Here is a 16,507-nt window from a genome sequence, read left to right as displayed (position 1 = left end):
TTTTATGCCTAATGCCTATAATTAGGGGTACTGGCAGGGTACTGACCTGCATGCATTTTGTGGGTGTTTCTGTGTTTTTTAAAGAATGCTCCTGCTGAATTCTGTATGCAAGGCTTCCTCAGGAAAACCATACATTTAGGGCCCTATCTTGCACCCAGCGCAATTGACATTGTCACCGACGCATGTATAATTCCTATCTTGCACCCGGCGCACAGCGCGATTTTTCCTCCAGAGGCGCGCTTCGAAATGAACTTGCGTCGACATGGGCGGGGGCGGAACAGAGAAGGCGTTTCTCTGGCGCAAGTGGTATTTTGCAGTTTCAAAACAACGCCGTGCGCCGTGCGCCATTGACCAAAAAAAAGCTGGTCTAATGTGAGGCGCAATGTCTTAAGTCTGTAACGCGTATTCAGAACGCTATTTTAAGGGCGCATGTGCTTGCCCGCACAATATAGGACCTATAGGCTACACTTTACTTCTGTCGTCTTCACGAGAGATTTACACCAATTGTTTGGCAAGCCATATATAATTACAAGGAAAATAAAGTATTTACCACATGAGGAAATCATTGTGATATCCGTATCCAAGACATTTTAAAACTAGGCATACATCTAGCGTACACAATTGACCCAAATGATTCAGGTTAATTGAAGCTGCGTGACATTTGATTTATTGTATGGCTTTGTTGCATTTATTTAATGCCAGTATTATTATAAATCTTGTAAACTCATCTCTGTGTATGTGGACTTTATTTATGTACCTTGGGTTTGGTCAGCTGGTGCACTGGCTTGGGTGCCGATTTCCATGCCCCCAAATCCCTGCAGGCTCTCAGGCGTGAGGGTAGACGTGGCGATGTCCTCTGCTGCTGTCAGATCCTGGGTCGAGGCAGATCCACCTCCCGTGAAGGCACGAGAACGTGTGTTACCTTCCAGCTTGGATGTCCCACGTCTCCGGACGTCATTATAGCGTTTTCGGCAACGTTTTCGGGTGCCCCGTTGCAGAAACAATCACGGCAATATCTTGACATGCTTGCTTGACTTTGCTTACTTTTGGAGGGTTTCTCGCATCCCCATATATATCTATCTCCCGGCTTTTTACAAAGCCATACAATAAATCAAATGTCACGCAGCTTCAATTAACCTGAATCATTTGGGCCAATGTGTACGCTACGCTAGATGTATGCCTATTTTTAAAATATCTTGGATATGGGTATCACAATGATTTCCTCAAGTGGTAAATACTTTATTTTCCTTGTAATTATATATGGCTTGCCAAAAAATTGGTGTAAATCTCACGTCGGTCTCCTCGGCTGTGAACTTTTCCGGTCTTCTACCAGGTAATTCCGCCATCAAAATAACAAGCCGCTATGGACTATGCGCTCCTCGCTCTTAAAGGGAATGTGAAATGACGCTCGGATTGGTTTATTGCATATTACGCCCAAACCACACCTATGGCTGAGTAACCTCCTTTGGACCAACCCTTTTGACACCTGCGCTGGACGCAAGTGTGTTTTTTCCGCCGTTAAAATAGCAACTGCGCCATAGAGCCGCCCACACAGCTACTTGCGCTTGGCGCCGTCCTACTTGCGTTTCTGATCGGCAAGATAGGGCCCTTAGTCTTTTTCATGTTGACCTTGATAGCCCATATTTTGCAGAATTCCTCTCAAATACACAGGCTGTTGAAGTCCTTCCTCGGTTGGAGACAGAACAGCTAAGTCATTTGCATATAGGAGGCCTTTGACCTCCGTGTCTCATAAAGTAAGGTTCGGGGAAGAGAGCCAATTCATTGAAGGAAAGGTTCAACAGTGTGGGACTCATTGCACAGCCTTTGACGAACACACTGGCAAAACAGTCTGTTTGCATTTTTCCAATCTTGACTGCGCATTAACTGTTGGAATACATTAGATCATATATTATCCCAAATACTATTATATATTAGCTATATGAGATCATTTCACTCTCTGTCTGAGGAACACACACACACACCCACACACATACAGACAAAAGCTTCTCACAATGAATGCTTGTTCTGCACCAAAGCTAAACATTTCCTGTGAAAAACACAGTAAGTTACTGCCAGCTATTGGCCTGTGACTAGGGATGCACCGATCCGATATTTGTATCGGTATCTGTACCGATATTGAAGACATTTCTAGATCGGGTATCGGTGACAATGGGCCGATACTTGAATCCTATTCCTACTACCTTGCTGCTTTGATAATTCAATTTCCCTCACGGGATTAATACAAGTTTATCTATCTATCTGTCTATTGGCTGATCTATTCAGTGTAATTCTATGCTGTGCGCTGTGAGTGACGTCATACAAAAGCAACACGCCGTGCGGAGCTTAGTGTTTACAAAATGGAGCGAGCGAAAGGATCTGCTATCTGGAGCTATTTATAATTGTATTATTTATTTTGTTTTACATTGTATTTTGAATCCCTAATTGCACTGACTGAACCAGTGACACTATATTTATATGATTAAGATTGTTTTACTGGTGCAAAATTATTAAATAAATAAGTAATTCAGTACATTTATATCTGTTTATTTGTTTTTTTTTAAATAGGAAAGAAATGTTTCAGTCAAGTCTCATGATCCCAGATCTCCCCCAATGAAACATACAGTTTGTTACCATCATTTCGCTTTTTTTTTTATATCGGTATGGGATCGGTATCGGCCGATACTAAACCTCAGAAAGCAGTATCGGTATCGGAGGTGAAAAAAGCGGATCGGTGCATCCCTACCTGTGACATAGTGTAGTACTTTCCTAGTATTTTACCAGCACAGAATTCATAGCAAGAAGATGCCTGCTGTTGTTTTTATAGTCATCTAATGTTTAACATCCTAACATAGCGTAATATACAGAGAGGCTTAATGTGATTGGAGCTCCTACCATTAGTCCTCCTAGTGGTCCTCTCTCAGTGCACTCACATCAGGGTCTTGGTAGTTGCAGTATGGAGGTTATCAATCAATCAATCAATCAATCAATCAATCAATTTTCTGGTTTACAACGCAACTTATGCATCTGGAGTGTGTTTTTACTGTTCAACAAACACCTCAAACCCTATCACTGTGCAGAACTGCTTTGGAGTCGGTCTTCTTAACCATTCAGCCATTTCATTCTATAGTTGGATGGTTTTTGAGTGAGTCTCCAGTCTACCCAAGGCTTTTGTTGAGCTCTTTTTCATGAACTTTTGTAAACATCTTGTGTGCAGTGTGAAGACTTGTTTTTGCTTTGTATTACAAATTCATGAGAAAATATTGGAATTGCACACAGCAAGTGATTCTACAGCTCAAATGCAGTTGCTAAGGGGAGTTGCTAACGCAGAGTGTTAGAGGGCTTGAGGTTAGAAGTCATGGGCTTGATTCTTAAGAGATGCAAAATGATAAAGTCTGTTTGCTACTTTTTACTTTTGTTAAATATAATAGACTGCTAAGTTCATAAATGGAATTATGAGCATTGTAGCTTCTTTGGGATGTAAATTCTACATATCCTACGCCTGTAAACTCACTGGCACCTGATTTATCTCATCGTCATTTTTGCTCTTTCCAACTTTTGAATTTCAGGTCGAAACCCCCCTAGGGCAAGCTTTTCACAATGCATTTCCCCCAATGCAATTGAGGGATACACAGCAGTATGCAGTACATCAGTGTTACAGTAAGATACTCCTTAGTGCATGTCCCATAATGCATTTGCGATTTAAAGTATTGCACTACAAAGCAGTCCTTCAACATTATACTATACAATCACAGAACAAATTTCTATCAGTGTTACTTCAGCTGCATCCTTGAGTGAGGGAGACCACATTCAGGTTTCCAATCCTCAATAAACAAGCAGTCAACACGTGACAGACTGCAACGGCTAACTTACTGACGGCATGAGAAGGACCTCAAAAAGGAGAAATGAAACGTTTCAGTTTCAAGAAAACATCATTTACCAGGACCAATAGCCCACAAGTTCCTCAACTACAACATGTGTTTGGCCTCTGTTGGGCCCCAAACACTTCCATCCACACCACCTCACAGCCACCCTCTTTCAGGGTATCTACATTGATGCTTTTGACATACACTTTTACATCTAAAGGAAGGACAACACCAGCAAATAGCTCATTAGAAGGAAGTGTAACAGTCGTCAGTGTACAGTGTTCTTGTATCTTCATGTCATGTGAATTCAGTGCTTGACTGTGCTGCCTGGGTCAGGCAATGTGTGTAAATTCTTACTACCTTCATGCCTGCAGCAGCTGCCGGCCCACCGGGGTCCACAGCCTGGATGTGACAGGGCTTACTGCCCCGTACCACGAACCCCCAGCCCACTGCATCCCCCACAATCTGCAGGGTAAACAGAACCACACAAAGCTCCAGTTTAATCACACAGAACCACACAAAGCACCATTTTAATCACACAGAACCACACAAAGCACCATTTTAAACACACAGAACCACACAAAGCACCATTTTAATTGTCTGATGATCATGGGGTCAAAAAGAGCACACTGAAGTTACAAAACACTCATTAGAAAAAAACACTCATTGCAACATAACATAGCATACACCAGATAATACAAACAGCAGCTCATAAGAGAAAGTGTTCAAACTGGTAAGTGTCATGGATGGTTATACAACAGTCTATCTCAATATCTCAAACGGCAAGACAGTACCTCCTATCCAGTAGGACTTTAATCTCATTTCAACTGGGTGCTACTTTGAGACAAACATTGTTGCTGAGTTCCCTCCTGTGTGATAACAGTCTTGTTTCCTAATTCACAGCTCTGTAATTAGAGTCCCTTCACCCTACTCTGAGGTATCCTTCTCTCTGCTCAAAGGACTCGGTGACCTGGCCTCCACCCAGCAGCATTACTGTTGACCTCAGCGCTATAATAAGTTACATGCTGGTGGTACGGACACTATAACCCAGGGCTTGTGGCCAACCAGTACACTAGCTGGACGACATCCAGAGTCTGTGATTTCTAGTGCTTCTCTAGTGCAGTCCCCTGCTGCATATCAATTAAATACATTGGGAATAAAAGTGAATGTAACTTAGAAACGGAAAAGTACTGACACCCAGGTCAGCTAAAATTCACATCCATTTAACCACCAACCCACTCTATAGCAATCATGAGATGACACAACACTTTTCACCAGCTTTTCCATTACATTCTCAAACTAGAGCATAAACACTGCTGTGTATGTGCTTGTGATTTACAGACTGCTGTCCAATATGAGAATGTCTGAGGCCACGCTCTAAAAATATGTATTCCTTTCTTGCTCCTGCCTCTCTGCAATCTTTGGGGGTTCAGGGCTCGCCATGAAGAGTCTTTCATATGAAATGTTCCATGAGCAAACTGCATTGAGAAATAATATTCAAGAGGAAGTGGCTGTGGTCTATTTTCAGCTGCAAATCTTTCCTGGCAGCTAAATTATTCACCAGAACCCAGAAAGCTGAGTAACATGGTTAAGAACCATCCATGTATGTGTGTGTATGAATGCACATGTATGTATGGATGTGTATGTATGCATGTGTGTGTGTGTGTCTGTGCGTGAGTTCATGTATGATTTAGAACCCCCAGACCTCGACTGTTGCAGCTATGTGTGCGTGAGATTATTTGTGACACATAGCAGGAGTCATCACACCTTGCTCTACATTGTGTTTGTGGTGTGTGTGTTTAGACAGTGACAGTGTGCAAACTTCTCTATGTGTGTAAAGGAAATTTGTCTTTGTATGTGTAAGTGTGTGCATGTGTGTATATGTTTAAAAGGAAATTAAAGTGTGTGTGTGTGTGAGAGCGAGAGAGAGAAAGAGACAGAGAGAGAAAAAGAGTGGAAAAGAGAGGAGACACACCGTGAATGTCCTCTTTATGTACGGGCCTCCTGGGGATTGCAGTTCCTCCGGGTTCACTTGTCTTTTCAGTACTGCAAGGAAAGAGACATGGGTGTCAGTGACACGCACACAAACACACACACACACACACACACACACACACACACACACATGCAAACACACACACACACACACACACACACACACCCTTTACATCAGCCCTGCCAAGAGCCAACACAGATCCTGCCACACTACTATGCATTCACACAATTCCACTGAGTCACGCGCCAAGCTTCTAGACTGAAACTAAAGGCCACACTGTCTGCATTAGGGGCAGTCTGCCCACCGTTACTATGAGGAATATCTCTGAATGAGTTTTATTTTTTTGCTCCTGACAAACCCCCCTCAGGCCTCACATGCACTATGACATGTGCTCCCTCGACAGGCTGCTCTCCAAACACAGATCCAATCAGCACTAGGCGAGGATCAGCTCACCCAGATGAAAGAAAGAGAGGTATCTCTGTTAAGTGCTAATCTGATCAAGGCACATGTGGCCTGAACTGATATGCTAGAGTGTTAGCAGGTGCTACTACCTAAGACTTGGTGCACAATCAAAATCAAAGTCAAGTGTTTTTTTCCCCAGCACTATAAAGAAAGCAGAACAGAAACAGAACCCAGGCCTTCTTTTCCATTTGTTTTGATAGATGGGTACGAAACCAGATGTTGGTTCTAACTTCTGATTGTGTGGGGACATTTAGTCACCCAAAGCAATAAAACCTAGTGATGTTGATCCGGTTATGTGCACCGTTGACAAATACAGTGTGTGTGTGTGTGTGTGTGTGTGTGTGTGTGTGTGTGGGGGTGTGTGTGGGTGCGTGTTGTTTCCTCTTTGGTATGACTGGTTAACACTGACACACATAACACAACTACATGGTCTACCTTCAACAGTTTACAAGTACCAGTGACACCAGAACAGAAAAACATCCTAAACACCATTGACAGTGTTGTTATCAGATGATCATGATAACATGGAGACTATAAATGAAGGGAGGGAAGACTTCCCTGGAACTTCACTGTGAAAATGATTGCCATTTACACCAGCAGTCAAAGGTCACCGCCACAGTCACCTGCCTGCATTCTTCTTAGCCTGGAATTTGAATTGGCATAACACTGCGGAGAGCAAGGTATAAAAGAAAAAAAGATCCTGATTCTTGTGTCTACTAAACACTGTGCACAAACAGATGTGTGTGCAGATTGGTTTTTAGCACCTACACATCTCTACTTTCCCCATCCAGCATGTATTTCTACATTTACATTACATTTAGTCATTTAACAGACGCTTTTATCCAAAGGGACGCACAAGGGAGAGAACAATCAAGCTACGGGCAATAGAGATCTAAACCTATTTCTGTCCTGTTATACATGTAACTGAAGGCACAGCTCTATCTCCCTCTTGTCAGAGAGAGAAATAGAGAGTGAGAGAGGAGGAAAAGTATAATCTTGGTCATCTTAAGTGGCTACAATAGAGGTCTTATGTTACACCCAGGCATTTAATGTGTGGTTCACTTTCATGAGGGGGTGGGAGTCTTGACTGAGTGTGATGATTGGTGGAATAAAGGACCAATGAAAAGCTCTTCCCCAAAACTAACACATCAACAAGAGAAGAGCTTTTCTTTCCACTCTGAAAACTACTCATCCATAACATTCTCCCACCCCACACAGTGTTCAGAGGAAACAGACTTTCATGCCTTCAACACTTCTCTACAGACCAATACTGAGTGAAAAGCTTGACAAATCGAGGGTTCCCCTAAGACACAGACTCAGATTCACCAACAGCATACATAGTACCTCATTACCACTTCAGTTGCATGTCTTAGAAAAAGCCATTATCATGGCTGCTGCATGCTTTAATTTGTCTGTGGTCCATCTGTGTGTGTGTGTGTGTGTGTGCGTGTGTGTACTGCTCCTCTGTCCCTGTGACAAACTGCTCTCTGGCTCTTCTCCCTTGCCTGACTCGCAGGGGGAACTGAGTGTGCCTGCCAGCTCTCTCCCCCTCTCTCACACACACACACACACACACACTAAGATACACACAGACACTAAGATACACACACACACAGACACAGACACACTCACACACAGTTGATTGGGGTTAGGCCCAGGGTCAGAGAGTTTGCCGCCAGCACACCCCCCCCCCCTCATCCCAGCCCTCACTGGGTCAGGGTGCTGCTAGGCTCTCCTCTTTGCTTTGCTGGATTTTTTTTGTTTCCAGACATGCCAAATTGGAGAGTGAAACCTGCCACATGATGTTCGAAAAGCCTGTTTCTCCTTTGAGAAAGACTTGCTGACTTTGGTCAAAAACTGTAGTGCAAGAGCTTTCTGCAAGGTGGGCTGAACGTGACTGGGATATTTGAACCATCAGGTTTCTTCAAGCGTCCAATGGAGCACATCATCCAACAACTGAACACATGTAGATATCACCTTTAGTACACTAGTTTGAGCTGATGGGGTCTTAAATAGAGATATTAAATATTAGCCTACACTGGGCAGCTACACTGAGGCAGTATCCCTTGTGCATTCTAAATCATAGCAGTAATGATGCACAGGTTTTCATGAGTGTTTATAGCCTACATAGATACATGGCATATGTTTCAAACCTACAGTTCCTTTTCCTTACGGATGTATGCGGTAATGTGGTGCTGAAAGTAGAACACCGGAATGGCTATTAATATTTCATATAGCATTAGGGTTGTTGCAGCCAAGTGTTTCTGTGAGTGAATACCTACAAGAGGGGAAGCACATGTGGGAAAGAGGGAGGGGATTTTGAGAGAAAGATTAAGCCGCAGTGTTTTGGCTGCTCTCGGGGATCCAGAGGGGAGGGCTTTTATGGGAACAGCAATGGCCGTCCCCCGGATGGATTACTGCCAGCAGCGGGAGCGAGAGCAGCCAAGTGGGAGCAGAGGCAAGGGGAGCAGGGAAGAGGGAACACGCCATTAACAGACGGAGCAATTCCTGTCCTTTCCTTTGCACTCCTTTCCGGCAGAGCCGACGACGCATTTATTGTCTCTCTGTCTCCACGACCCTCTCTGTATCTCCCTCACCAGTTGTGCTTTAGTAATGCTTAGAAACCAAACCAAACATGTTTACAGCAACACATGGAGTGGAGGCACACTACTGATAAGGAAGCCAGATGATCAGATAAGAATCTTAATTTCCTCAAAATCCATAAAGGCTTGTATGTAGGCGTGCTTGTTTCTCGCAGAGGCTTCAAATCCACAAGGCAATGTGTTAGACTGAGGTGCATACTATGCTAAACACAACACTCCTGACGGTTAGGCTGAAGAGAGAGTGGGAGGATAAGGCCTCCAGCCTCCCCTAGATGCATAAATCCACCTCTAAATCCAGCACACACACCCCAAAAAAGGCCCTGATATTCCTCTCTCTCTTTCTCTATCTACTAAACTGCTGATAACTGTCTGCACAAGCTTTGGTTCTGACAGTCCTTATGGGTCTGTTTCATGTCTGTAAACTGTGAGTCAGAGAGTCCTTTCAGGAGCTGGCTGCCTGAGCAAATACTAGAGCATGATCGGTGAACTGGAGAGGAGCAGAGCATCAGTCTTGATTGGCTGAAAGAAGGGAGGTATGAGATGTGGTCCTAAAAAATGAGAGACTCCTCTGCTCTCTCTCTCTCTTGCTGGGTGTGTTTTTGTGTGAGGGGTGACTCAGCTTAGCTCATGACACACACTTCCCATTGTGCTTGACCTACCCTGACTGTTTATCTTGAAGATTTTTTTCCGTGTATGAGTGAGTGCGTGTCTGTGCATGAACAAGATTGTGTGTGTGTGTGTTTGTAAATGTGTTATAGTGGGTATTTTTATATATTTGTGTCAGTGTGTATCGCTACGCTAATGAGTAAGTGGATGTGTGTGTGTGTGTGTGTGTGTGTATTTGTATATATGTGTGTGTGTCTGTATGTCTGTGTGTGTGTGTGTTTGTGTGTGGAAATGTGTAATAGGGAGTATTTATTTGTGTCAGTGTGTATCCCAATACTAAAGAGTTTGTGTGAGTGTGTGTGAGTGTGTATGCCTACCAGACTTGGGGTTGCACAGCACCGGCGGGCTGCTGCTGAGGGTGGGGCTGCTGCTGTAGTACCCGCTGCTGCCACAGCTGCTGCTCATGCTGCTGCGCCGCACCGCCGACACCACCCTAATCTCCTTAGTGGGGCTCACTGCAGCCAGAGAGGGGGAGAGAGAGATGGGGAGGATGAAAAGAGAGAGGGAGAGAGGGATGAGATGGGGAGAGAGAGAGAGATGACACCTGCTTCAGAGTCCCATTTCGGCAGGTTTAATACAGTTTAACAGCACCACAAACTAAATCATCCAAAATGATCATTCAGTTAAATCGCCACCTCTCTTAGACTGTTTCAACATAAATTGACAATTATATGGTGTCATGATTATTATAGGACTGTTGCATTAGACAGCATTCGTTTTGGCTAGGTGTATACAATAAACTGGCAACTGAGTGTATAAGGAGCCATACAGTCATAGTGATACTGTAAATAAATGTGTACACTGCTTCAGTCTCCCTGAGGTGTAATACTATACAGCTGCATACAAACTGCCAATTCTATTCCTGTCATCCAAGGTTGCTGTGCATCTCATAAGGGAACCCAAGTCAAAAGTCTACATTCCTGCTGTGCAGAGGGCCCCCATCTGCTCTCTAACTTGCCTTACATCAACAAACACAAGCTGAAGAATGCCACAGCCACCACGGCACTCCGGCTACAAGAATGCAAACAAGCGGCCTGCTCCATCCTGCTGTGGTCGCACGGCACAGAGAGACATAAGATGAGGAGCGGTGGATTCAGAGGATAAGAGGACGAGAGCAGGACTAAGTCAGACTAGATCAGGGGTGGGCAATGAGGGGGCCACATGAGAAATGTAAATGTTAGCTCTTTATAAAATGCATTAAATTGTATGGTTTTGATTTACTGCTACTGGTATGAAAATGTGGTGCAGGCATAGTAAAAACACATATGACATTGCTTATATAATAAATACAGGTATTTACGTTTGATTCCTAATTTACGATTGACCTCCGCGGGCCGCTCAGGGACAGCCAAAGGGCCCAAATGGCCCTGGGGCCGCACTTTGCCCAGGTCTGGACTAGATGCTAGTTACTGCACTGTGAAGGGCTACCATCCACATGCTCCAAATGCTCAAAGGAGCTGGACTGATGAGCAGTGTGCCAAAGGCTCTCTGGTGGTCCATAGGGTACTGGAGATCAACATCTGAACGATGGAAGTTTCCTGTTTCCTGTCACAAGGAATCTCACTACATCGTTTGGTAGATCATGCCTCCTAACAAAAGAGACAAAGTGGCTCCTAACATTTTTTTTTGTGCTGCAGTTGTGCGCTTTAGCCTTGACAAAGGTCACAGTTCTCCGCTGTACAAAGTTCAGCGAGTCAGCCAGCCGCTGTGCTCATTGAGCTATCTGGCACCGTTCTGCTTTGGGACTCTTGGATGCTGACCTCACCGAAAGTAGCGCTCGGCGCTCTCAGAGGCGCCAGATGGCAGGTGTGGGTTCAAGATCTTCTGGAAATGCCAAGCACCTATCCCTCCTTACCACACGTGGTCACAGTGCAGGTTTACACCATCTCCCGTTAACAACTGTCAGTAACTCACTCAGTCTGCCTGACTCTCATTGGCTGGACCCTGCTCTCTGCAGACCATGAAAATAAAATGAGGGAGGCAGCAGCATATTTCATCTCCATGAAAAGGACATTGTGTAACTTAGAGGCTGAAGTTCATCTGAGACAGTCAGAGCTCTCAAGCGTGTTATAAACAAACACTAATCATTTTATGGCTGAGAAGGCATCTTGTATTTTACCAAGTTCTTTAAATCGCCTCCTCAGTACTGAAAGTTTAACATGTGACAGGGGAACAATGCCCATGTAAAGCTTTTGGTTATAACACACTACATAAAAGCTTACTTTATTATAATTATAATTAGGGCACAATCATTGAAGTCATAGATGCAAAGAGCTACTGCAATTTCCTCATAAACAGAAATGACAAAGAGTAAATCGGGCTAGCTTTGTGTGAAGAGGGTAGTTGACAGTCAGCGGGCATGTTACTTAATGTGGGCATGCCCCATGTGTGTGAAGTGCCCCTGCTATAGCGCAGTCAAGACCCAGCTCAGCAGACACTAGTTCTGCTCTGTCACAGTATGTGCTAGTGAGCTAGGCTCAGTTGAGGGGGTGGCTGACTCACCTTGAAACAAGTCCAGGCTCTATACTTGCCGGTGCTTTCAAGGTTTGGCTTATGTACACGATTTAGTAATACTGATCATAAATCAAATCTTGTTCTCTCCTAAACTTTATTTATCTCCATTAGGTGTATTTTTAAGTAGTGCCACTGGCTTAGCCTACATTACAGATGATTATTGAGTATTGCAACTGATTATTAGAATGGATTAATTCTGTTAAGTTGCAGAGGGAGAGGAATAGTCTTCTAGCACTTTAATATTCTGGGCAAGATTCAGACCGCAAAAGAAAATCTTTGGAGTGAAAGAAGGCCATATTTTCTTTTCTTATCACATGGTTTTGGTCATGTATTGCCATTGCAATAATACGCTTTAATAATACAGAACACACCATGAAGAAGGACATGAGTGTAGGACCTGAACACATGACAGGCAAACCAACTCTTGTCCAAAATAACTGAAATGATTATGAGGACACAAACGATTTCATAAATATGTCACAAGGATCATTGTCATATGAAGCCTTTTTAAGTTTCACTTTTTAAGTTTCACTACAACAGTGGTCTAAGCATGCCGTAAGTGAGCAGGTACTTTTCAACTGTTTTGTTGACTGTTGGTCGGGCAACTGTAAAGCTACGCTAATTCTGTGTAGATCCCCGCCCTGTAATTAGGCTTCTTCATGGAGTGTGTACCTGACAGGAAGCTGGTGTTTCCCCCCTCCATGTTCTGCTTGCGGAGGCAGAACGGGCTGTCGTAGCTCTCTGGGATGGACTTGATGCGCTCACTCAGGAGCTCCATCAGGCGCCGCCGCCGCCGGAAGTTCATGCGGAATTGGTAGAGCAGGCCGCCGTCCACAAAGTGGTGCTTATTGGAGACTGTGAGAGAAAAAACAACAAGTCATTGAACTGATCAGGAGGATTGAGAGATGATATGGGGTTGAGGGGATGATATGATAGGGGATGATAATATGAACAGAACACAAATCTTCCGCCTTTAAAGAACTGGATATTGAAGAAGAATGGTTTCCATGGTGATGCTCCCTGACAACTAAAAATAATAACAGGGTGACACAGCCTTTTATTGATAAATATATAAGGATATGTCGCACGTATTTTTATAGACATTTTAAAGCTCAGCTGAACTGTGATGTATGTCCTCATCAACTCTGAAATCAGTTAATCCATTTAGAGGACAAGCAGTGATCCATCAATTTTACCGTGAATAAAGGACCTGTATATCAATATGACATTGGTAAGCCTGAAATCCCCCTGAGCCCTATTTTCCCATCTTTTTGGGTCAAAATGTTTACAAGGGACAAAATTATTTCTTTACACTTATCGTTGTAACTCAATACTGGACTGATTTCTATCGTTATTAGTGGTTAGAAAAATTGTGTACCCAAAAATATCTAAAAATAGGGCCCAGGTTGAAAGATACAGAACATTCCCTTAAAGCACCGGTGAAAAACCTTGGTCTTCTGTTTCCATTACGAGTTGAGATATTGGGGACATTTGCAAACAGAGTACATCAACGCTAGAATCTTTTAAACGGTGCTTTTCTCAAGGGCCGCGTGAGTACACGTGAAAGAAAATATAACATAATTTAAACCTCATGAAATTGTTGGAAGTTTTCATTCTTTTAAAACGTTTTAAATTATCTATATCATTTTTCTTTACAAATAACAGCATTTCCATTGCTAGGCAACCTAAAGTAATGCCCCCGGATATCGCCCTGCCCCACACCAGGACCAAACTAAGGCTGTTTGGGCCAAGGATCCAGCCCAGCCTTAGAGATGGAAACACAAAAATCAGGGTTTCTCCCCATAGTGGAAACGCTCCTCAATACACAGCTGTCTTCTAAGCCCTGAGACCACATTAGCCTCAGTGAAATCACTGTACTCTAGTTAATGCCTGTAATGCCACAATAATACCACAGCTGTCTGCTAAGCCCTGAGGCCTTACTGTGAAATCACTGTACTGTAGTTAGTGCCCTGAGACCACTTTAGCCTGAATTGTGAAATCAGTGCCTGTGATGCCACAATGTCTTACTGTAGAGGTGGGGCAACCTTTGTGGCATATTTATGTGTATTGCAACAACGCAGGCTTCTCAGACACCACTGATAATATCTTAAAAGCTAAATGTAAATAGCAAATACAAAAGCTCAACAACATGCCAACTGTAGTGAGGGACAATTCAATCCTGCGGTGCTTTTGATGGATTAACTCCTGTGAACCTATCAGTCAGTTGGGCTGCATGATAAATCAGTAGGGGTATGTACATCATTTGACAAAGGCTTGTTGTGATGTAGCAGGCTCGTTAACAAAGGCTTTAGAGATGTCATTGGAGGTGTGTGTCAGTGTGTCAATCAGGAGATGCCTACTTGTCAGCAAGAGTTATAAACTGCCCGTGAATGACCTGGTCATTTGTGCAGGAAACATACTCGTGAGATTGTGGGCCATGACTATTCACAATACAGATGTAACCATGTGGGGCGGTCATCTGGCAGAGGCTTTTGTGTGAGTTTCTTAAAAGACAATAGCTCTCTGTCTGTTTTATGTGTTTTTATGAGAGTGTGTGTGTGTGTGTGTGTGTGTGTGTGTGTGTGTGTGTATGTGTGTGTGTTGTGTGCGTATGTGTGTGACTATGTCTGTATGTAAGCTGGCTAGGCCATATTGACTTCAGTTGTGCTGTACATGTGGGTCTGCAAGCATTTGTTTGTTGGTATTTAGGACCTCATGATCAGTGCACTTTAAAAGAGTTACAGACTATAGAAGGATTTCACCCTTGAACATACACAACAAGGAATGTGTGTCTGTGTTGGGGGTGGGGTGGGGGCACTAAACATCCCAATAAAAATGTATATTTGGTGAATGTCTCTACACATAAATATGATAAAAAGTTTTATCGGGTGTTAGGAGAAGTCTGTAGTGTGTAGTTAGGAGAAGTCTACGTGGAAACCGAGAATGAGCAAATTTATGAGGAAATTGAAGCATGGTTATCTAGATCCTTAAATAGCTCATCACAGGAATAGCCTTACCCTCACCCCTAGTTTAAAACCAGGCACTGTCAGAGACCTTACACAGAGGGCCTGTGTCAGTACAGCCTGCGCTATAAAAAGAGGGAAGCATGCAGAGTACCGAATAGCCCCTTCACTTCCTCAAGTATGATGGTGACAACCAAACATAAGTTTTAAGTAGTACGGACCTGCAAAATGCAGTTATTTGTTTACAACCATTTTACACAAAATCATATAAAGTATGAAACGGAACATGGGCAAAGAACACAAGCTGAAAAGGATTGAAGAGGATGTCTTTTTAAAGCAATACTCCCTGACAACTCAGGCATAGTACAACATGGTCTTTTTTGAATGTGAAACAATCTATGACACGCTACCCAATCTGACACCAGCCAATAGCTTCACGCCGTCCCTGAATGGAAAAGGACAGAGGGCTTTCACAGACTGTTTGTATGGAGTTGGTCAGATATGCAGCAAAACAAAGCCTGCTTCATTTCAGCCCACTGCTGTCAGGGCATAATCACAGGAACAGCTCTAGCACCCTCTGCCAGATAGAGAGAGAGAGAAAGAGAGAGAGACAGAGAGAAAGAGAGTTCGGGGGGAGAGCGAGGGGGGGGGGGGAGAGAGAGAAGGGGGGGGGGGGAGAAAAATGAGGTGGACAGTTCTCTGGCAACCTTATTTTGAGTTTAATTCAGTTAGTGTGTGCAGAGAGGGGAAACAGGGTTCCAGAAGCCGAGTGTGTGAGGGGAACTGAGTGAGGGGACCATCTAAGCAACCTGGGGAGGGCAGGGGGGTGTTTGAGTGTGTGAGGGTGAGAGAGAGAGAGAGAGAGAGAGAGAGAGAGAGAGAGAGAGAGAGTGTGTGTGAGAGAGAGAGAGAGAGAGAGAGGGAGTGTGTGTGTGAGTGAGAGAGAGAGGGAGTGTGTGAGTGAGAGAGAGAAAGAAAGAGAGAGGGAGTGTGTGAGTGTGTGTTTGAGAGAGAAAGAGAGAGAGAGAGAGGGAGTGTGTGTAAGAGAGAGGGAGAGAGAGTGAGAGGGAGGGAGGGAGAGAGAAGGAGAGAGAGGGAGAGAGAGAGTGAGAGGGGTCATACGAGGCCCAGGCTCCAGCTCCTGTTGTAACCCTCAAGACAGATGGCCCTCATGATGGAACCATCACAGAAAGAGAAACAGAGAAAGAGAGAGAGAAAGAAAAATGTGTACAGATACATGAATGTTTGTATATGTACATGAGTGTGATTGTGTATGTGTCGTCAGCCAGTGAGAAGTTTCACTAGTCTGTACGAGTATGAGAGTCAGTGGAATGACCATCTGTTGGTGAGGAGGATAGGATCAAATGAAAGTCATATGTTGATAATAATAGGTTTATTAGTTACCAGAACACTAAACTCTAACATGACTGGTACAGTGCT

General features: G+C 43.8%; 1 protein-coding gene across 1 annotated transcript in view; it reads right to left on the bottom strand.

Moving 5' to 3' along the window:
• deptor (DEP domain containing MTOR-interacting protein) overlaps positions 1 to 16,507 on the bottom strand; it is a 32,517-nt gene that overhangs the window by 7,536 nt on the left and 8,474 nt on the right. The window contains exons 7-10 of the mRNA XM_080856503.1: positions 12,777 to 12,959; positions 9,908 to 10,045; positions 5,839 to 5,909; positions 4,224 to 4,328 (exon numbers count right to left, since the gene is read on the bottom strand). Coding sequence (XP_080712629.1) covers positions 4,224 to 4,328; positions 5,839 to 5,909; positions 9,908 to 10,045; positions 12,777 to 12,959 — 497 coding nt within the window. The remainder of the gene's footprint in view (positions 1 to 4,223; positions 4,329 to 5,838; positions 5,910 to 9,907; positions 10,046 to 12,776; positions 12,960 to 16,507) is intronic.

This window comes from Sprattus sprattus, assembly GCF_963457725.1.
Source record: "Sprattus sprattus genome assembly, chromosome: 18".
Lineage (NCBI taxonomy): Eukaryota > Metazoa > Chordata > Actinopteri > Clupeiformes > Clupeidae > Sprattus > Sprattus sprattus.
The sequence above is the reverse complement of the archived record's forward strand: the minus strand, read 5'-3'. Positions and strand labels throughout refer to the sequence as shown.